This window comes from Silurus aristotelis, assembly GCF_946808225.1.
Source record: "Silurus aristotelis genome assembly, chromosome: 18".
NCBI classification, from domain to species: Eukaryota; Metazoa; Chordata; class Actinopteri; order Siluriformes; family Siluridae; genus Silurus; species Silurus aristotelis.
Genome location: NC_139591.1, coordinates 9,353,363 through 9,377,224, shown reverse-complemented (window position 1 = coordinate 9,377,224; position 23,862 = coordinate 9,353,363). Strand labels below are relative to the sequence as shown.

At 36.6% G+C, this 23,862-nt stretch overlaps 1 protein-coding gene across 1 annotated transcript in view; it reads left to right on the top strand.

The window, feature by feature from the left end:
- Positions 1-23,862, top strand: part of dchs1b (dachsous cadherin-related 1b) — an 86,545-nt gene that overhangs the window by 53,105 nt on the left and 9,578 nt on the right. The window contains exons 3-11 of the mRNA XM_083568958.1: positions 12,277-12,465; positions 12,958-13,189; positions 14,061-14,297; positions 14,435-15,472; positions 17,312-17,499; positions 17,725-17,821; positions 18,464-18,621; positions 21,400-22,249; positions 23,539-23,778. Of these exons, the coding sequence (XP_083425084.1) occupies positions 12,277-12,465; positions 12,958-13,189; positions 14,061-14,297; positions 14,435-15,472; positions 17,312-17,499; positions 17,725-17,821; positions 18,464-18,621; positions 21,400-22,249; positions 23,539-23,778 (3,229 nt within the window). The remainder of the gene's footprint in view (positions 1-12,276; positions 12,466-12,957; positions 13,190-14,060; positions 14,298-14,434; positions 15,473-17,311; positions 17,500-17,724; positions 17,822-18,463; positions 18,622-21,399; positions 22,250-23,538; positions 23,779-23,862) is intronic.

Below are 23,862 nucleotides of genomic sequence, written 5' to 3'. Positions count from 1 at the left end.
TCAAGTAAAGTCAAGATTCTTTTATTATATATTGCATATACTGTTATTATATCTGTGACAAAGCCTTTATTTACAGCCTTTATTATATGTTCTACTTTATAGTATTTTACTCTATAGAAGGAATATCCTGAAGTGTGTGTGTGTGTGTGTGTGTGTGTGTGTGTGTGTGTGTGTGTGTGTGTGTGTGTGTGTGTATGTGTGTGTGTGTGTGTGTGTGTGTGTGTGCACATGTTATCTGACAACACTCACAGTTCTCTTTCTCTCAGCTGGAGCTGTGGAGCCCTCTAACCCCTGTGCTATCTTGCGCCTGGTCATTTTGTTTTTCTTGGCCATTCCTGGAGCCTTAGGTAGCCAAAAGCAGAGAAAATAGATTGTGAGTAGGAGTTCACTGGGGCGTCCTGTCTGGTGCACATGTCTGTTCGTGTGTGCATATGAAAGCCCATATGCGTGTCTTTTAGCATGCTTTACTACTCCTACGAACCTCTAGTCAGTATCTCAGACACAATTTATTACCACTCTTGTTCAGGGAGTGAGTTTGTTATCTAGTAAGTGTATGGCATGCTGCAATCCTCTGTGATCCGCAAGCTGAGGTTTAAACGAGTATATCCTGTGTTAGCGTATTTACTCTCCCTTCCCCCTTGTGTAGGCCACACAGTGAATGAACTATCAACGAGGCCATTGCCACTCACACAACAGAGCATGAAGGGTTACATCCACACATCCGGCCTATGGTCATCCACTGACAGCTTTATTTCAAAATGCAGGTCCCCGCTGAGCTTCTCGGAAGTCTGCCCTTCAAGAACAACAGTGCCCTTTAAGGGAAGGGGCAAGAAAATCAGTGCTTTTGCTTGTGTACTGCTCTGGATGCAACAGGTGCTTTATGGATTGTAATGCTCTCCTGTTTTCCCAAGGTGCTAGGACGAGTCACTGGCACGGAATTGCGTTCAGCTCAGTTGTTGCAGAAGTTCTTGCTCTTTTGCATGTGTCTGTGCATTTGAGGAGAGAGAAGGAAGGTGGAAGAGGCTTTTCTGGAATTTGCTCTGATTAGTTTGGATCTAGAAACCTCTTTTACATCCCAAAGCTCTTTTTACAACTCAAATTTAGGGGGAGAGAATTTCCATAAATAATAGCTTGTCCTCAACTTTTTCTTTGTTCTTAAGCCTCAGGTCTGTTATGAATTTATATATATAATGTACATTTAACTTTATATATTTTATGCTGGTCTAAAGTATGCTGTTCTGCTGCATAAATGTCATGACCAGTAGGTGAGTAAAAGGCAAAAACAGATCAGGATGCATGCTAAAAGTGTAACTCACGCAATGCCAGTCTTTATCCCTCTAATGTTTGTTTCTGTTTTCGCCATCAGGCTTCATGCTGATCACAGTGCTATAAGAGGTCATGACCCTGATTTACTTCACTGTGTTTTGGGATTTTCACCTTGTAACCATCTGGGTAAAACATTCAGCCTGACACCATATTGATTTTAAAAGCTTGGAAAGAAGCACCACGCCAAAGCAAATGCCACTGTCCTAACAAACACACTTAATGGGATTACTTTAAATGCATTGTGAGTTTACAAATACAAAATATAATTAATGTTGCAGAAGGTTTTGGCAGCTGAGGGGGTTGTTAGCTATCAATTGGCCGGCATTTATTGTGATTTGTTTCTTCACACATGCATTCGCGTCACAATTTGCAGGTGGTGAAGTGTTTTTACTCTGGCCTAATCCAATATGGCTTCCATTAGAAGCATTGGGGAAGCTATGCTGAGGCATTTTTTAAAGTCTTAAAACTAAACTGGTCTCCAGGGATTTACCTCTCTCCCCCTCTCTCTCTCTCTCTTTCTAACCTGCATCTTCTTTCTACATGCCCTTTCTCTCACCCTTATTGCAGTTTACAATATATTCCCTATGCAGATCCTTAAGTTGTAGTGGGATTATAGGCGAAATGTTGGTCCCTGACTGTTCCAAGAGTCATGTCTCTTTGATGTGTGCATCCTCTTTGACCTGCTCTGTTATGTAACTGCTTTTACTCTCCTTAATGCATGCAGTCAGAGCAATCCAAAACCATCCAGCGCAGACTTTACATTCTGTGTTACGTTTCTCCGCTGGTTATCCTTCATCATTAGCACTGTCTCTGTGCTAGGTCAGTGCCTCGTAGCCCACTTCAAACAGCACATGGGGAAAGATGAAGTGATCGTGAAAGAGATTGGCTCATCTGATGCACCAGGGAGGTTAAATCTGTACTGGTCTGCCAAAATAAAGTGTCTTTTTACAGAGTATGAATTTGGAAGTCAACTAATGGAATAGACCTTTCAAGATTTTTTTAAAAGTAAAAAGCAGAATTTTGTGCATGAAACAGGACTAGAAGGTAATTTTAGAAGTTATTGTATGTACTAATATTGTTGTAACAGTACAGTGGGCCATGTGAATATTACTTATGAATATTACATTATGTACTTTTAACTCATTAAACCTTTACTGGTCACTTAAACAAGTGTGTGTGTGTGTGTTAATCACGAATTATCTCATGACAATCATGTGATTAATTTCAAATATATATATATATATATATATATATATATATATATATATATATATATATATATATATATATATATATATATATATATATATATATATATTTTTTTTTTTTTTTAATTTATTTATTTTTTTTATTGAAATTATTCACATGGTGGTCATGAGTTAACTCATGATTAATTGCAATTTGCACATTTTTATCTATTCTGAATTAACCATAAATTAATACTTTTCAAGTTTTGAATACTCTAATCAACATAGGCATGGACAAATATGGATGCTTTATAAAATGTATGTTTATTATTACTGATCCACCCTAAATATATAGCATAAGCAGAAGACCGTAGACATGTTTTTCAAAGAACTTCTTAATGACTGTTAAACACAAAACGTAGGTTCCCATTACTTCTCTTTCTTTGCACTGAGCCAGTAAAGTTTTATCAGCCTGAATCAGCCTCAGCCTAAGAATCTTGTTCTTGGCTGTCAATAGAGGTACTCAAGGGTGGGCTTCTAGTTTTGTACGATCCACCTCAAGGTTTAATGTTTTGTACAGGCTGAGATGCTTTTCTGTTGAGCTACTATATCTGTCCGGTCATCTTTCCATTCTCCTCTGACCTCTTCTGCTAACAGTTCATTTTATATTTGTTTGTTTGTTTTCTGTGTAAACTTTTAGATAAATGCAGCAATGTGCAAGTGATGGGTCTGTCTTAATAAAGTAATAAACAATTGTACATGAGAACAATGATCAAGAAGAAGAAGAAGGATATGCTCTTTCTTATTTATGCATTAAATTATATTATTATGATTATGATTATTATTATTATTATTATTATTATTATTATTATTATTATTATTATTATTATAGAATACATGCTGTCTAATGGTCTAATAATATAAAACTTACAAGTAAAAAAATGTTTAGAATTAAATTGCTTGCTATTGTCTTTTGGTTATTATTTTCACATTTTCCTTGTTTTAAGATGTGTGTTAGTCCTATCAAGGTGATTACAAATAAGAATTGTACATCAATGTAACTGCTGATCCTAATTGTTGGTCATCATTTTGTAATTCTATTTATGAACACACTTTTTCCCATGGAAACAGCTCTTAGTCTCAGCAGGTTTACTGTTACTTTTATTGCTTAACAGGTTAGCCAGTAAAGTCAGTGTTTGTTGGATAGTTGATGTATCATGTAATAGCTTGGGACAGGAAACATTTGGTACATGGAAACAAATATATATTTTTTAAGAGTAGAACAAGAGTATAATTATACTTTGTATATTACTATTTTTAGGTTTTTTTTTGTGGTTTTTCATCTAAGAAACATCTATCTATCTTGCAATAAGATTGGGTTTTGTGAAACCAAATGTCACTTGTAATATTTTACATTGCCCTCACTGCTTAAATTAACCCCTGACTAATTAACCATATTTAGATCCTTAGTGCCCCTTAATTACATTTCTGTATCTGTTATAACAGCTGTTTTCTCATTGTATGTAATATTGAATGGATTGTTCATTTTAGAAACACAGAGAAGGCACGTCAGCACAGAAGAAAGCAATGGGTCAAAGGTTAAGATAAGAACAGGCAGTGGCGGCTTGCTGAACTTTCACCTTGACCTTATTATGCACCTCATGTCCATCACCAGACCCAGAATCAGACTGAGAAGGGTGACTCATAGAGAAGTGTATGGACCTTTATTTCATTTCATTTATTTATGAAAGGTATTTCAAGTAATACTCATTCAAAACACTTCTACCTCATATGTCTGGGTTCCTTGCTTTAATCTAGAGTTTGGGAGATTCTCAGGTTCTTTTAGAGTCTACATGGGTTTTCTCCTGCAGATAGAGGGACACTGTTAGAATTATTTGACATTTAACATTAATGTCATGATAGGGCTGAGCAGAATTTTGCACTGTGTAGACAGTGATGAGGAATTGATTTAGCAAAAACGAATCTAATTTACCTTTATCATGCATTTCTTCTTTAATTTAGATGGAAAAATTCGAAAACAAAGCAAAGATAAGGTTACCAAAATAATTAAATAATTTAAAACAAAGGTAAAATAAAAGACCAGAAATGTAGCAAAACCTCATTACCCAGATCAGACACAGCTGTCTGATATATTTAGTTCTTTACTCTTTGATTGAACTATATTAACTAGCTTAATACTAATATATAATCCAAATACATACTGTCTACAAAATATATATTTGCCAGATGGTGTTGCTGGTTTCTTGGACAAGCATTGTGCCTATTTGCTTGTGATTATGGATCTTTGACAGTATACCCATATGGACATTACTCTTCCATGCTTGACTGGTTCTCCATCCCACCAATCCCCGACTTCTGCCTCTTTCTTTATACATCCTTTGTTTCATACCCTTGTGCACCACCACTGACTCCAGTAAAGGAAGAAATACCATGCATTATTTTCCTGCCATATGAATGAGATACTGCAGTAGTAATTAGCCTCCAATTTTAAATATATAGTGTGGTGGGGTTGGCGTAAACATGTAAAATTCTGTTTGACTTTTGACCAGCCATATACTTGAGCTGAAAGACCAAGCGGATGTCTAATAAATGACAGCAGTGCCTTAAAATGCCCTTCTCCTGTTTCTACTAGTGCTATTTCTCACAACCACTCATGCATTTGAAGACTCCGTCTTATTCCATTTTTGCATCCTTTCCTCCCTTCATCTCAAAAGCACTGTGATTAGAAGCTAGTGCCATTTGATATCAGGGCAATGTATGGAGTTACACCAGCTCCATTTTTTTTAACACCAGCTGCGTTTTTTTAAAGGTCTTCTGATAATCTAAGTATATCCTTTTCTTCACTGCAAAACAGTTCAGTAAAATGTTAGCATTTATATGAATATTCTAAAGTACATTTTCTTAGATAGGTGAATAGTTGGTTGCCTATTCTGTGTGATTCTCAACATGATGTATGGCTCTTTAAATATATTGATTTCTCCAGTCTAAATACTTAAGATTTAGAAATGAAGAAATTAGTATTAATGTTAATAACATGAGTAGTATTTACTCTAGGATGACAAAAAGGAATACAAATGATAAGTATCAAGGTAAAGTTACATTTTCTATATTTTATCCATGACATATTTAACAAAGTGAATGAAATGGTGAAATGAATACATGACTACACTTAAATATAGTAAAGAGCATTATAACAGTGTTCATACTGTATGCTGTATTGTGGGTAAAGTTCAGAAAGTGGCTGTTTACATGACATCTGTGCATTGGTGAGTCTGTACACGGTTGTCTGCTGAGACTAAGAAGACCATTAGTTAGCATTTAATTAATTAGATTCATCCCAAGGCTTCATCCCAACAATTAAATAATGCCACTGCTTGCTCTCACCCACTACTGAGCATTTCCTGTGAGAAGCAAGAAAGGAGCAGTACTAAAAATACACAAATACTTAAACCAAAGGCAAAAAACTGTACTTTTCAGTCACTTTTGTTTTGCACTAAGATGCACTCTCATTTTAGCAGAGACATGTAATCTGCCGGTACTATTATCTGCAAATAACAAACCTGCAAAACTTAGCAATTGCTTCGCACAGTAAATATAAACCACATGTAAACATTTAAACCTCAAATCCTGATGGTTTGATCCAAAGTTGGCTTTAATGAACATCCTCCGCAGCATTGTGTATACACAATGTTTTTTCCCCTCAACTTGTAAGCAAGAAACAATACTGAAAGACTTCAGTCCACTTCAAAGAAGAACACAAAATGTTTTTGACAAAAACAAGTAAGCCAATAAAATAAAAAGAGTCTTTTGGCATTTTTACGAAAGCTTTTGGAAAGAGACACACCCTCTGTACATTCACTTTATAGAAGAACCACTAAGAGGCACCTCCTGAAAGCCTGCACATAATGTAGTCTGTAAATCTACTTTAGGTTTCAGTTTCCTACATAACATATAATCCAGTCTTGCTACAAACTGCACTTTAAAGCTGTGGATATATTGCCTTATATGGGACAAATGCCAGTCCAAGTTTGTTTAAACCAGTTTGCTTTAAATATTTTTAGTCTGTCACTCTCCCATTCACTTGTTTTCACTGTGAGATAAATTAAATTGATTATCAATAACTTACACTTTACAAGCAATGAACCACCATTCTGCATGCAATAGATAATTTTCTAAATACTTTGCACAATATCTATTTTTTTCTTATTCTAAGATTTACTTATTACAGTAAATTTGGTATATTTGAAGTATAAAGTACCTTAAGAGTACCATATTCAATACAATAAGATTTGTTTTTTTTTCTTTAGCTACAAATACTTACTCTAAAAATCTATTATTTGTATTTTTTTTTTTTATATTAATTGTTGCTTTTGCATTTTTGATTTGTTTGACATAATATACTTGACATAATTAAAGATATTCAACTAAATTTAAAACAGCTTATATTACTTATACATGTAGTCACATAAATGTATATTCATCAGCATTGGTATTGAAATATTTATTTGTAATAGTGCACAAATTAACTGTCCCACTGGGCGAAAAGAAAAAAAAAATCATAATATAAGTGCTAAGTGTTTTTTAAGGGTTTTGGCAACCACACACTCCATTACTTTTATTATACAGTGATCACATCCTGCATGCTTTACGTTAACTATAGTGCACGGTTAAGTGCTTTTATTAGTTGATTGAATCACAATTCCTCTGTCCTAATCAATATTGAAGACCTCAGCATGTTCAGTAAATATTGTTTATGAGTCTCTACTGGTTGGTGCTTGTTTGCTCATGAATTGCAATTATGAAAATGAAATCTTTTACCATTGACATGTCAGAGATCAATAGTCTATTTTTACATGTCGGGGCATATGCTACTATAGTTAAAGTGTTTGTTTGTTTAAATATAATATTTTACCCACTTAAAATATATACCATCTGTAAGCTGTGCCATTTACATAAATGCAATCTTAAGTGGTTGAAGTGGCTGTAAGTACCATCTTCACTCAATCCACTTATAGTCTTTTACTTTCGAAGTGTGCTGGCATTGATGTAATGGGCACCATTTTAAGTCTTCTTGATTCTTCTAGGTAATTTTCACATGCACATTTTTTCAGACAGGGGATTATTTGCCCCACTGTTTTGAAGATTGAGAGCTGTCCAGATAATCTATTCCTAGTCCTCAAAAAAAGTTGTTTGTTTTCTACTACTTTTACATGTACTCTATGAGTAAAATGATTTGTTTGATATCAATGTCCAATTTGAAGCTTGGGAATGTTGTTGTCATGTTCACCATAGAAGATAGATGGCTGTACTGATGTATACATGTTTTTTATAATAATAATTTTTTTATAGAACTGGAGCACTGTAAACGAATGTCTAAAACGAATACCGTAACCAGAAAATAGCCTCTTTTAGAAAGTACCGGCACATTTTCCTCTCTTGACACTGGATGCTATAAACCCAAAAATGAATTAAACCATGTTACACACTACAAGGAGTGTATTAATAAATGATTTACAACATTACAAATTACAGAAGCCTGGGAAGGATTCAGTCCATTTCACTGAGATTGTAGCTCTTGTCAGCTAAATAACTGTTCGAAAACTGGCTTGCAAACATGAACTTTCATTCTTAGATTGCACTGGGTTTGAATCCCCAACCCAGTCATTAATCTTAAAGCATTATTCAGTATCTTTCTAAATAACTACACTGAATCTAATAAGATATATATTTCTGAGAGTGTGGAATAGAAGCCTGGAGCTGTAAGTCTCCTACCAACTCATACAGTGGTAATCAGTTCGATGTGGATAATAAAATCGGTCTGATTTTACCACAGTGCTTAATAAGTATGGGCCCTGCTCAACATCTTGTGAGAGACATATGGCCAAAGAAGAAGTTGAGTTATGGTGTACTGTGGTACGTGTGCTTTCCTGGGAACGATTACAGAGAGTGTGACCTTAGGAATGAATGGGTCTCAGCGGTAGGAGTATGCCTTCGTCCAGACAGAATTACTGCTCAACATTCAAACCAGAGTTTCAAATCACCTTATCTGTAATCACCTAACACTGTAATATAAGGCTGAGTAAACTTCCACATTTCTTGCAATGCTGCTTTTGCCTTACACTTACACTTATTTTAAATAACTCAGTTATGGGGCTGGGCTATTGTTGTAGATTGTTTCATATTATCTGAAAGCTAGGGTTACAGCTGGCTAATAGCTGGGTTGGCATTACGATCTAGAATTCTGTTTCTTTTTCTTTTTCTGTTTTGTTTCTTTTTCTGTTTTTTTTTCCTGTTAGAACTTGATTACAGTTTATCATTTGGGCAGATAGCTAAAGATGACATTTTAGCAAATATAAGAATAGAATTGAAAAAAACAAGCAAATAGCTAATGATGTAAGGATTATTTTAGTCATAAGCCAGCTGTATACTTACAACTAAGAGTCACTAGGGATGTGTTATTGCATACAGCTATATACAAATTCGGAAATGGACTTCATCAAAGTCAAAGTGAAACATAACTGAATAGAGATGTCACATTCCTACAATGCTGTCCTGATTTGTTTAATCCCAAAGCAGCTTTACAGAGATAAAAAGGTAGTCCCTAAATGTTTATCCATAATGAGAAAGCCAGTGGCTACCATGGAAAGGAAAAACTCCCTGAGGTGATATGAGAAAGAAACCTTGAGAAGAACCAGACCCAGAAGGGAACTCATCTTCATCTGAGGGGGCACTAAAGTCAATTATAATGACTAAAGTCATTATAATTTTATCATTGTTGAGGTGTACTTTTTAATGAACTGTTCTTGCCAATTGTTACAGATTTGACTTAAATGTAGTTCCGTTGGTCAGCATTTTCAGAAAGTAATAAAATGACCTTGAGAGAATGTTATCAGTTCTGAAATTTCCGATTTGGAAGTAAATAGCACCTCACAGTCATACGTAATTTGTAATCATATGGATAAGTTGGTGACAAGTTTCTTCCACTCTGTAGTAGTTTACTTGTTCTATCTCCAATTGAATACGCATGCTTTATCAGTTATTAAATTATAGAGAAATTGAAAGATGAGAGGATGAGTGGAGTGCTGTCTCATCACTATTGCAATTAACAATTATTGTAATTAACTGAGATTGAAGCTAGACTGTTAAGCACTCATGATAACATGCATGCTGTCTGTGTTTGAATTCAAGTTTGCAAAAATCTGCAGCCTTTTTTGTTTGAGCCAGCATCCGATTAACATACCTCCTTATATTGCTAATCAGTGTAACACTCTGACAAGTTTTGTTAAAGCTTTGACAATGTGGGTTTTTTTTATTTGCTGCAACAGCAGGTGTGTTTGTGTTTATCTCAGGATTTTGGATTTCCATTTATGAACTGAAAGATCATGGAGAATCAATGTAACCTTCCTGCAACATCCTGCAATGTTTCCCTAGGTAGACTGGGGATGTCTGCATGCATCTACCAAAGGGTCCAAACTTAGCACTGACACCGATAATTCTTTTTATCATTTTCTCCCCATGGGGCTCTCAGTAATGACCTCAAATACACCAGTGAATGTAACCCAAGCTATTCCAGGTTTGGCCGTCATGCTCCATTACCCCCACACCTGACCAAGTTATAACCACTTCAATCCCCAACACACTCTTAGAGAAAAGGATTCGATCTAGCAACTTAAACATTTACGGGCTTTTCCACTAGACAAAATGGCCACAGGGACCTAGGATACTAGGTGAAATATGAAAATAAAAAATAAAAATATATATATATATATATCCATTTAGTGAAGCCTTGCATGTATTTTTGAAACAGTTTAACACGCAACACATTCCTGTATTCATACTCTCCTTGACCTATCAATTTTTTTTTATTTTCCATTTTATACATTTATTATTTTCTTCTTCCTTCAGAAGTGGCACTGATACTGTATTCCATATGATCTTACCCATCGCTAAGATCATGTCCAGATATTCTGTTGTATATAGAACTTATTTCGAGGTCATCCACTGAAAAGTCTCAGACCTGGTCAGTGCAGTGTCCTAAATTAATATTGCATCTGCCTGAACTTCCTAAATTACTCAAATATTCCAGGAACACTGGCAGCTAAAAGATAACAAATCTGTCAAAAGATATTACACTCAAAGTGATCTCTTCAGGAAATAAAGTGGCAAAGGTGAAGATACCTGCAGCTGGGATAACAATCTGATGGAAGTCATTCTTTTTTTTACTAAGACAGATAGTTTTCTATGGTCTGTGGCTTTTGAGAGCTGACTGGTTTGAATGGATTGTGCTGTTATATTTACTACCTGTGTAAAATGGTAAAACCGTCAGATCATACCATAGTTTTTTACTTCCATTTAGAATATATTGAAGGTTTCACAATTGTAGACAGGTGTGAAGGTGTTGTACCGTCAAAGAAAGCTGCTGTTTCTGCTCTATAATGCAGAGACCTGCACTTCATAGCCAACAATTGAACCACTTGCTGACCAGAAAGTATTTTGACTGTTGGAGAAAGCTTAATCCAGATAAATATTGGAGCGGATAAGGAAAATCCACAGCCGTATCATGAGAACGAACTGCTTCACCTCTGCACTGGCTATGAAACAAATCACTGGGCCCTTTTTGGCCAGATTTCAAAATCTAGTGATCTTAAAGAAAAGTCAGTTTTACTGCTGGTGTAAATGACATGAAGTGAAGTTATATAGCTCTTTTTTAAAGCCAAACATATAAAACATTTGTTGAGAAACAGACCATGCAGAGTGAAAAGTCTTTTCCTCCTAATGTTTTGAAGAGAACTTTTTGTTGGGTTATAGGATTTTGAGGCTACTTGCATGTATCCAAATGATGAATGAGAGTTTTCTTGGACCACCAGGGTAATTCTGTTTACTAAACGCATCAGGAAAAGGGGCCAGAAAGAAAAGCTAAGAGGTCATGGGTTTTTCATTTGAGAACCTTCTGGATAGCACCTGATGTCTGGTACTTTTACATGCTTTGGTGATGTGTTGCTGTCATGCCGTGTGCATTTCCTTCTATGCAACAGCTGATATTATAATTTTTTTTTACCTTGTTGATCTGAGAGCAGCTAAGGCCAATCTATAGAAATTTGTCATCATGAATTTTGGCGACCATAAATTCCAAAGCTCAAACCTAGAATAAGCTTACACTGAGAGATATTTAAAGACAAACAAATCTCCTCTGCAGAGTTTGGTGTTATAAGGAAACTTCTGGAAGGCAGATGCGTTTGACCTGACCCAAGCTGTAAACTCAGGCTTCCTTTCTCCCAGCTGGTGGACAGATAAAAGTCGTTTCATGGCAAAACAATGTTCCCTGTTTTAAAGATCCTACTGTGCCTTCTTTAAAGCAAAATTTCACCTGTCCTGACTTTTTTACAGATCAAAAAATGGCCCTGTATGGTCCTTGCCAAAGCTGTCATCTGTGTATTTTTCGCTTGCATTTAATTTTTAAGTGGTTTATATCATAAATGCATGATTGAGATGCTGTCTAAGTGAGAGTACTGTGAGAAGGCAAGGTGCCTAGAAAAGCAAATGGTTTTCTGATTTGAGTAACATCAGTACAAGTTGCTCATGGGTCCACATATGAAAGATAAATCTCTCCACATTACAAAAGGAAATAACAATTAACTGAGAATTAAAGCTAGGTTTACATTTTTGTGGGTAAACCATATTTTATTTATATTTTTTAAATAGTAGTAATAATAAAATATCTGTCCTTCTTTCTTTGTTATAGGTGACAGCAGTTGATGCTGATGGGGGTTCATTTGGTGCAATAACCTATTCTATAGGATCAGGACCCTCCAGTTCTCCTCCAGCAGTGTTCAGCATTAATAAAGAGACAGGGAATATCTGTACTACTGCAGCCCTCGACCGAGATGAGGGATCTGAGACTTATGAGTTCACCGTTACTGCTACTGATGGGGTGAAAAATTTAGAGCAAATTTATTAACTAGATTTAGTTTAATTGTTTGCTTGGACTATTACAGATCTTAAATGGTCCTTGCCAATTTGAACGTTCATTTAACACATTTCAGTAACTGTACAGTTTTGTTGTATTTTTGAACCATATAAGCACACTGCTTTGATACAGTTTTATATTTGTGCTGTCAGATTATGCAATACAGGTCATTCACTGCTTTTCCTAGATTCATTTATATGCAGTACTTTCTTTATAACTCATTTCACAGCACACACACACACACACACACACACACACACACACACACACACACACACACACACACACACACACACACACACACATTTCTATGACCGCAATAATAAATGTTCCCATTTCCTTTATTTAAGCAGTCATATAACAGAGCTTGTGAAGAAATGCAATTACAAGCCCAGTAAAACTCAGCAGTTGAGAATAACACTTCTTTCATTTTTCTCCCACTTTTCTGTCTTTCAGGGTGGCCTGAGCTCATCTGCCTTTGTGAATGTGGCATTGTTGGACATTAATGATAACAGACCCATGTTTTACCCAGTAAACTATGCAGTTAGTTTGAGCTCTCAGAGTGCTCCAGGAACTTCTGTCATCAGAGTATCAGCCCACGATCCTGATGCAGGAGAGAATGGCAAAGTCACATACCGCACAGTGCCTGGGGGAGGCTCCAACTTTTTTACACTTAACAAGGACACAGGTGTGAAAGTGTTTGTTAGTCATTATAAATAACTTATTACATGTTTTAAATGTATCAGAAATGTATAATTTATAACTGATTTAAATCAGTTTAAAATTCAACTAAGTTGATGATAATTATTGATAAAACTGTGAGTCATCTTGCATTCCCACCACTCTTGCCACTATATCTGTGTTCACTCTATTTATATACTGCCCCATTTGCACCAACAGCGTGTGGTATTCCATTGTGCTGTCTTGAAATACATGCTTTTTGACTCATGTTTACTCATATATCAGTGTTTTTGCACTGTTTTGGCACTTTACTGCATTCCTACCTCATTTGTCTCTTTCTTGCACCACATAATTATTCACATCTATATGCAAGATTTAAGTACTCTCTTAACACTGAAGTTGATGCTAATCATATCTTATCTTATTTAATTTAATCTAATAATATAATATAATATAATATGATATGATATAATATGATTGATATAATATAATATAATATAATATAATATAATATAATATAATATAATATAATATAATATAATGATTTCTATTCAAATTTAGTACATTTACACTTAGTCACTACATATTCAAGTATGGGACCAACAAGCAACGGTTTTATATTCAAGTTTGACTGCAAACATCAAAATCATCAGAATCATTATCACAATCATCATTGTCAATATAAATATAATTATCAATAGTAGTAGAAGAAGTAGTAGTAATAATAATAATAATAATAATAATTATTATTATTATTATTATTATTAATATTATTATTATTGTATATTTATTTGCATATTTCCTCTTTTTGATCAGTAAATGAAGTGATCCACCTATATGTGGTGGTCTTTTTTTGTGTGCCATTTGTTTCTCTGCAGGGGTGATCTCTCTTTCCCGCTCCTTGCATGGAAAGGCCAACTCTGTCATTACAATGGTGATCACAGCACAGGACGGAGGTGGGCTTACAGTCCCCGTTAATGCCCGAGTGAACATTAGTGTTGTGGCTGGCTCTGTAGCACCCCCCGTCTTTGAGCAGGCACACTACTTCTTCACTGTGCCTGAAGATGTTCTGAGGGGCACAGAAGTTGGTGTTGTGTTTGCTAACAGCAAAAATGGTAAATTACATTTCTTCCATTTCACAATTTTTCTTCCATCAACACATAAGAAATGGTTTGATACATGCATACTACGGTATGGATGTATACTTTTGCCTGTGATACATTTGTATATTTTTTTCCAATTTCTGTTTCAGGAGCCACCAAAGACATTTCCTACACTATATCCTCTGGGGATCCAGAAGGATACTTTACTGTGGACCAAGAGACAGGAGCTCTGCGCACCAGTCTGCCTCTGGATCATGAGGCTTGGCCTTCATTGGAGCTGGAGGTCCAGGCTCGCAGCGGCTCCCCTCCAGTGTTTGCCCAGACACTGGTACGTGTCACCATTACTGATGTCAATGATAATGCTCCCACCTTCTTGCCTTCATCATCAGAGTCTCTATTACTGCCAGAGGCTACCATGATGGGAACTATTGTGTACCGGGTGAAAGCTGAGGACCGTGATTCAGGAGCCAATGGGCAGTTGAGCTTTGATCTGCTTTCATCTGAAATCCAGCATACATTCAGTGTGGACAGAAGCAGTGGTGAAATCCGACTAATAGGAAGCCTTTCATATGAGAGTGCTCCTCGTTATGATTTGCAGGTGCTGGCTAAGGACAGTGGCACACCTCAACTTAGTGCCACCTTCACTCTTGTAGTTCACATACAGGCTGAGAATGACCAGGGACCAGTGTTTGACACCTTGACCTATCGTGTGGAGCTCAAAGAAAACACACTATTAAACACTCGTTTTCTGCAGGTACGTGCTCTCAGTAGGGATCACAGTGGAAATGGCGCTTCCTCCTCAAGTTCTACTCCACTCTCCTATTATCTCCGGCCTGATGGGGATGCAGCAGGGTTTGGGATTGCCGCAGACAGCGGGTGGCTTTTTATAAAGAGTGCGCTAGACAGGGAGACCAAAGACATCTATCTTCTCACTGTACTGGCCAGCTCAGGCAAGGGCGAGCTAAAGAAAACTGGCAGTGCCACAGTGCGGGTCTCTGTGACCGATGAGAACGATAACTCACCACGGTTTTCCCAGGAGAGGGTCTTCCTAGCAATAAGGGAGAACTTGCCTGCAGGAACAGGATTTGGGAGAGTTTCAGCCACTGATCGTGATGCTGGATTAAACAGCCGACTTACTTATAAACTTCTGCATACTGATCGTAACTTCCAGATCAACCCTCAAACTGGTGAGTAGAGAAATGTTTAAAATGCCCTAATTTATTAATTCATTATTCTCATTAAGCACTATATCTTGGACATAGTGATAGTCAATCAGGAGCCTTTTCCCTATGGGTGGAATACACTCTGGATAGGCTGCTAGTCCTCCACAGGGCACCATGTACACACACATATTCCCAGCTAGAAAAGCACATCCACCAACTAACGTTTTTGGACAATAGAAAGAAACCAAAGAACACAAGGAAAATCCACATGGACAGAATGGGATGAACAAAACTTCTTAATATTTCAGATTAATATTTAGTTATTCATTAAAGCTCATTGTTTATACTATTAAACCTTTATACAAATAAAAGCTTTTACAAAATTTAGGAAGACTAGTGTTTTTTGTCTCCTTTAATTTTACTCAGCAAGCATGTTTCTCTGGTTAATATATTACTGTACTTATGCAAAACCTACCAGCAATTTTCTTTCTAGTACTTGAACTATATGAAATCAACTTCTTATTCACAATGTCCCTTTTGAGTATCCGGTTTATGGTCAGATAAAAAAGACCACATTAATACAAAGCAGTGTTTCCTACTTAGATTAAAAAAAAAATTACTCAGTGACTTTATACAAATATACTTTCTGGAACATTTCAGTTTATTCATCTCTGTGTTTCACTTTGGATTAGCTAGAACCTGAACATGTTGGTTCCAGCTCACCTTTTTAATAAGTTTTAATGTTACCAAATACATTTGATGTTAATTATGAAATATTTTGTTTTAAAATGAATAGGTTCATGCTAATAAGGGCTTACCCAAAGTCTCAATTCAAATTCATTATGCATGAGATAATGCATGTAAAAACATTACCCCATCCACCCAGCTGCTTTTTATTTGGTCTAAATGTTTTCATTTGTAAGTGAAACATAAAATTCATATTTCTTACTCTTACTTTTCTAAGCTTTCTTGTGAACACAAATTAAATCATGGTATATACTGAACAATGTTACGTGCTGTATAAAGTGTGTTAACTTGTACAGCAACATAGCATTTGTATGCCGTTTTGAGTGAACCATTTTGAGACACCAACTATCTTCACTCATCAATATTGTATTAAACTGTTGTACACATGGCCATTACTTTTTGATATGAAAACAAAGAATACCTTTTCTCTTTTTCTGCAATTAGTAGCTTATACTGTATGTCATTCATTCATTCATTCATTCATTTTCTCCCGCTTATCCGTAATTCGGGTCGCGGGGGCAGCAGTCTAAGCAGGCCCCTGCCTTCGACTACTGCCCAATCCTCAAAGCACCGTCCCTTACGGTCCCTCCTGCAGGTGGTGAGCCCACGGGAAGGCGGCCCCACGTCACTCCGACGTCACGGACCTTGATATTTCCCTCGTAAGGGACCCCCAGAGCATAGAGGGTTAAGGGCCTTGCTCAAGGGCCCAAGAGTGGCAGCCTGGCGATACCGGGTTCGATGTGGATAATAAAATCGGTCTGATTTTACCACAGTGCTTAATAAGTATGGGCCCTGCTCAACATCTTGTGAGAGACATATGGCCAAAGAAGAAGTTGAGTTATGGTGTACTGTGGTACGTGTGCTTTCCTGGGAACGATTACAGAGAGTGTGACCTTAGGAATGAATGGGTCTGAATGGGGTTCGAGCCCCGGTATCGCCAGGCTGCCACTGTATGTCATGTTTCGTGTAAATTTGTGAGGTTTGATTCACCACTTAATGCAACAAAATTTTACAGCAATATTTTAATATTTATAGCCTCTGCAAATAAAAAGAGGTTTAATTTAATGTTTCTGGGATTCTTTTTCTCTTTCTTTCTGTCTCACTTTCTCTTTGTAGGTGAGATCAGCACCAGGGCAGCTCTGGATCGTGAGCACCAGTCCAGCTACCAGCTGGTGGTGGTGGTGCAGGATGGAGGCACTCCTCCCCGCAGTGCTACAGGCACCGCCCATGTCTCTGTGCTGGATGAGAATGACAATGCCCCAGTCTTCAGTCATGTGTTACCTGGCAGGGAACTGATCATCCAAGTAAGAGTTACAAAGCTTAAAATTATTATAGACATATGAAGGACAATTATATAGCATGTCTGTAACACAATACAGGGTGACTGTAATATGAGTAGTGAGTAGGAATGAATAATTGCATTATTTGGGGGTTGCTATGAATAGAGAGTGACTCATTTGGCAGAAACAGGAGCTTGGTGGAGTCAAGCAGGTATTTTTACCCAAAGAAATGTGTTTATTGTGTTTCAGGTGCAGGAGGGTCTCCCTGCTGGCTCACTCCTGGGAACTTTACAGGCTACTGACCCAGATGAAGGAGAGAATGGCACAATTTTCTACTCACTATCTGGTAAAGAAGCAAAACTTCTTCAGTATAAGTCTGCTGTTTCAGGCTTTCTGGATGTAATTGATTTACTGCATTTGCAAATCATTGGAAATTCTAACACCACATTACATTAGAATAAAACTTAAATACGTTTTCAATGCCTTGAATACATTTCTAAAGTTTGGGTTGGTACAGCTTGGAACTGCAATGGGTTGAACTATTAATTTTATGAGGGAAAAACCAATTCAAATGTGCAAAAGTTTTTAAATAGTCCATTATCAGCATAATGCTAATAGTTACTCTTGGGCACTTTTGTCTGTCACTAACTTTTATTGAATTATCTCCTCTAGGCATGGTGGAAGTTAATATTTAATTTTTTTCTATGTTTTAACAATAGATTCAGTGGTGTGACATTGGATGTTTAGTGTTTTGGGGATTATTTTTATAACCAAACATCGACACCTTTGCAAAACTTGCCTCAGATTTGTTTTGATAGCATTTTCAAGATTTTTCTTTTTTTTTTTCAAACTCATTCTAATATTATGGGAAATTTAGCATAGATTCATAACTTTTAAAAAATCTCTAACAAACATCAAGATCAAAATCATTGTCTCTTCATCAAAAAAATAATTTTGCAGTCTTTTAATTTAATTTTGTGTGTTTCAGGCTCCAGAGCAGAACGGTTCACTCTAAATCCAACCACGGGAGAGCTGCGCTCTGCCTTCATATTGAGGCGAGCTGAAAAGGCTGAGTACAGTTTAACTGTAACCATTTCAGATCGTGGTGCACCACCTCAGAGCATTTCCAGCGTTTTACGCATACAGGTCAGTCCCCTAGATGACAGATTAGGATTAAAATTTACTCAAATGTTATAATCTGAAAGTCTAACACACTATTTAGTGCACCAATAATAAAAAGCGCTATAATAAAAATTTGTATTGATGCAAGTTTACTAAAAATATGATTGTTCATACCTACTGCTTTTGTAAAAAATTTCAATGTTTGAAATTGTAGCATAATGGTTGTGGGAGGAAATTGGGTGAAGCAGAGAGGATCAAAAACAAAACTGTCAACATTACTTCCCCTTTCAGCACCAGATCCTGTAATGCAAACCCAAATGAGAAAGTGCAGTCAACCACAGGGACTAGTGTGAATTGCACATGTGCGTCATTTGATATTCCATAAAGTACACTATATTTGTTCTTGTATCCGCTCGAACGTGTGCAGAGCCCACTGAATATGCTAAACAGAATTGTTTCTGCCAGGCACTGAGCACACATGAACCATAGTGCTTTTCTTATATCTTATTCCTAAAATGGAATAGGATGCTAATTGTGGAGTAAGTGCTTGCCTGCGATATCTTTTCCCTACAAAGAATGAGAGAAAGAGAGAAGAAAAAAGGAACCTTTAAATCAAGTATTCCCAGATGGCCCATGATGGGGCCCAGCTGTGGCCTGCTCTGATCAGACAAAAAGCCGCTAACCTCCCGGCCTCTCACACGGTAGCGCTCAAGGACACACTCACACTAGATAAGATTTCACCACAATAACATCAACATAATATTCCACACAACAGTTAAGTAATAACAGGCGCATCGGTTCGTTCATGTACGGTACATTGCATTTTCGAGAATGTTAAGTAACGCTGTATTATATATTCCACAAGCAGCTCAGCAGTCAGAGAGGGCTGTTTATTTTTCATGAGGATTTATGTATAAAAGCTTTCACCTGTTATCATTAGAAAGCATTTAAGTTAGTTTCCAGGCCAACTCAAAGGCGACAGGAAATGAGCGCATGAGTGCTTTTATGTGGCAGATGGATTCATTGTACCTTAATTGCAGGCTAATGTCGACAGTAAATGGTACAGAGTGTTTTGAAATAAAAGTTTGGTAAGTAATTTGGTGCCTAGTGTAATTTTTTTTTGTAAAGTTGTAATCTATGACATTACAAGATGTAAAAACCTCTTGAAATACAATGTGGGTAATCTAATAAATACGTTCCTAAGTACTAAGCTTTCCGTTCTTACATTGGTACAAAGTAGTAGTAATAATAATAATCATCATCATCATCATCAATTGTGAATTGAGGGCAAAAATGTTATGAAATCTGAATGTACTTTTATGGTTCGTTTTGAGAAGTCTGACAAATAAAAGCAAGCTTGTGCTTAGGATTGAACAAAGTCAAAGGGTTTTAGAACCCATTTTTCTCTAATCCTTGAACTTCAAAGACACTGATCCATTGAAGCTTTGGTTTATTTAGAAATTTCTGATTCCCAACTCAGTGGTGCAAATATCAGGTTAAAATTTGTAATTCAAATTGGTCAAATTGGTCACATTGCTGAGAATAAATTTGCTAATTTTTTGCTTCCCATAACCCAGTCTAACTATTGGCACACCGATGAGAGATGCCTTAAACAGAAGAGACCTGTTTTGAATTTCGTGCAGGAAGACTAAACACAATCTTCTATGTCTATTCATCCATCTCTAACATTCTTTCTTTTATTGTATACTTTATTAACAAGCCATTATGTCACAAATGTTGAGAACTTCTCTAGCCAAGTTACTTGTGGTTTAAAATGACTAAGACTCCTCCTAGATTTACCTTTGCTAAAGTAGTTAGCTACACTGCAATAGTATAAAATGAGTTTAAATACACATTAAAATATGTTCATTACTGGTAGTTATTCAGCTAACTACATGAGGTCAGCCCTCCTGTTCAAATCAGTGCTAATTCTCTGTTTCCCTTCATTTATTTAAGCACCTAACACTAATACTTTTGATGAACCACATAACCAGCTAGCTAATCAACATTGATAATCAACTCCTCACAATAGGATGGTGCTTCAAGGCTCTAACAGTACTTTCATTTTCAGTTTGTTTACAACCAAGTGTCTCTTATCATGTATTTTAATGCACACTGAAAATTATGGCCATGGGTATTCCATAATTAGTGTTGTTTCCATCACAAGTTGATTGTATCCTTAGTACTGTAAACCTGTTATTCTCCAGACAGGCCTATGTGAGCTGATAGGGAATGGGAAAATATAGTCTGCCATATTAATAGCAACATTAGAAAATAAGTCAGCTACTGCAACAATAGAATTTCTAAAATATGTAGTTAAATTTAAAGTATCATTATTTGTGACTAACTACTCTCTAACACGTGGCTGGTCAGAGAAGGTAAATCAAATGAAAAATATATAAAGGCTGTCAATACTCTCTCTTTTCTTACTAAATGTCTTCATCCCTGAAGTTACTGTAGGTATTGTTTGGTCCAGTAAAGTGGCTTCAGCTAAATAATTTGTGTAAATGCATGTATCTGCCTCAAAAGAGGATCTTCTTTTGAACATGAAAGTAATTGAACTACAGCCATTTATTGGATGATTGAATACAGCATTTTGATACACTGAAATACTTTGTTCAGTCTGAATACAGACATCGGTTGACTCTATTATCTATGCAGAATCCAACAATATGCTGCCCTTTAGAAAAGGTTTTAACTCATATCGGTTGTTATTATTTATACCAGTATAAATTTATAGCATCCTATGCAAAATGGTACTTACTATCACTTACACTGTATTGTCTTTGTTTAAATCAACAGGTTGCTGGCTCAGTGAGGGCTCCACCCAAGCCAAACACCCTCTCAATGGCACTTAACACAATGGAGGGCACCAAACCTGGCTCAATTATAGGCTCAGTGCGGCTCCATGACCAAAGTGATGTATTGATTGATGGACAAGTCACTTACCTTGTAGTAGGTGGCACAGATCAGGATAGCAATTTTATGGTGGATCGTCTCACTGGGGATGTGTACTTGGCCAGAGAATTGGACTATGAACAGGGCGTTCACTACAACTTGCAGATTGAAGTGGATGACTTCTCAAAGGCCTCCCCTAGCAGTCATGTGATCCAGTTAGATATTAATGTGCAAGACAGTAATGATCATGCACCACAGTTTCCTGAAGACCCTGTGACCATTGTTGTCTCTGAGAACATGCAGCCAGGGTCCTCCATTTATGCGTTTCAGGCATCTGACAAAGATGGCAGTGGTCCTAACAGTGAGGTACGCTATTCTATACAGAATCGCTGGCCTGATCAACCAGATCTTCTGTCCCTTGATCCTATCACTGGTGTGCTCACTCTGGGTCAAGAGCTGGACCATGAGGAAACCTCAAGTCTTTTTCTGGTGGTCGGAGCAACTGATTCAGCTACAGATCCCAGTCGAAGGCGATGGAGCTCAGTCACAGCTCGAATCTTCGTCACTGATGAAAATGACAATGCTCCAGTATTCAGCTCTCCTACAGCAGTTAGTGTGATGGAGGATAAGCCAATGGGCTTTGTGCTGCTCTACATCATTGCATATGATGCAGACCAAGGAGAAAATGGCAGAGTGTCTTATCACATTCAGGCAGGCAACACAGCAGGACGATTCAGCCTCAATCCCAATACTGGTGAGTCTCACAATCCATTACACTTAACAAAACAATTTCCTACCTAGTAAATTTAATCTCCTTATAATTTATAACAATTGACAAAAAAAAAATGTCTATTGTTCATCAAACTGCAGATACTATCATAAGTAATAGTTATGTTGGTTAGATTTGATCTTGGTAATTAATAATATGGTTAGCCAGCTGGCTAGCAATGTAGTTTTAAAATATCCTTAGCAATAGTAAGAAATCAATATAATAAAAAAAGACATATCACTTAACACATATTTTGGCATAGCGGGTGCTGAATGCACTGTTCGATCATGAGCTTTATTGATTGCCTCATAGCTGCTGCAGGATAATGACCGATGTTTTCATTAAAATGGTGGCATGCAAAAGTGGAATGCAGGTTGATAGATGGATAAAAAGACAATAAACGAATAAATAGTAGTTTTATCATAGAGACTTTAGAATAAAAATACAGAAATTAAATGATTAGGAAAAAATGTTACACTTAAGTCATTCATATAAATTAATATTATTTGTAAAAAAAAAATTTTTTCAAGTTAGTCATGTTATTTATAGTAGCAGTACATACCAGAATGTTTAATGTGAGCAGTGATAAACTGATATTGACTAGACACTGGGGATAAAAGTTTAACAAGGTTTTGACTGAATGAGAATAAAGAGGATGAGGTCTGGTGGTGGCTTGAGCTGATTTTAGTTTTTTTTTTTAACATGAAGGCGATTGTGCCAGTATATGAAATTAGGGAAAACATTGTTTGGTGAATTTATTAATACATGAGAAGCTTCACACACTTCACACAATTCAATTGGGCAGTAAATGGGCAGAACATTTAGCTATCATATCCACCCATGAGCTTTATTATCCTGTAAGAACTACAGTTGTCTATTACATAAAAGTAAAATATATCACATTCTAAAATTGCTGTGCCATGATGGCTCTGTTATCAGGAAATACAACACAAGAGACTTTCAAAAATGTCATACATTTTCTGTCTTTTGGCTCCTGGATGCTATCTTCTGTGTTTTATGAAAGGAAAATACTACATGAGTTTAGCTGTCTATATAAGTGAGAAAAAAGCATATATTTATTTTGCATTCTGTTATAGTGTTTACATATAAGTACTTCAATATTTTGAAGGGATCTCAAGCATACTCTTCCCAGCCTCTAATTCAGTAGTGTAGAATGTTGAAAGTTTTTTAAATATTCATCTGTGTTTCTCTTATTTTATTATTACTAAATAATACATTTCCAACATTTGTTTCTGTTCTTCTTCCCTCCTCAGGTTCCCTTTCCATTCTCAAAGCTTTGGACCGCGAGGAGCAAGACAGCTACAATCTCACTATTGTTGCAGAGGATCATGGGACACCCCAGTACTCTACTACTCAGGTCCTGTCTGTCCAGGTTATTGATGTGAATGATGAGGCTCCTTGGTTTGAGATAAGTGAGTATGAGGTGCAAATCCGGGAGAATCAGCCGGCCGGAACCACCGTACTCACTGTCTCTGCTACTGACAGGGACCAAGGTGAGAGGTTTTTTATTTTCAGTGTGCAACTTAGCACCTTTTCTTTGCTTTTACACTAAATACAGCCTTTGTTTAAAGTACTAA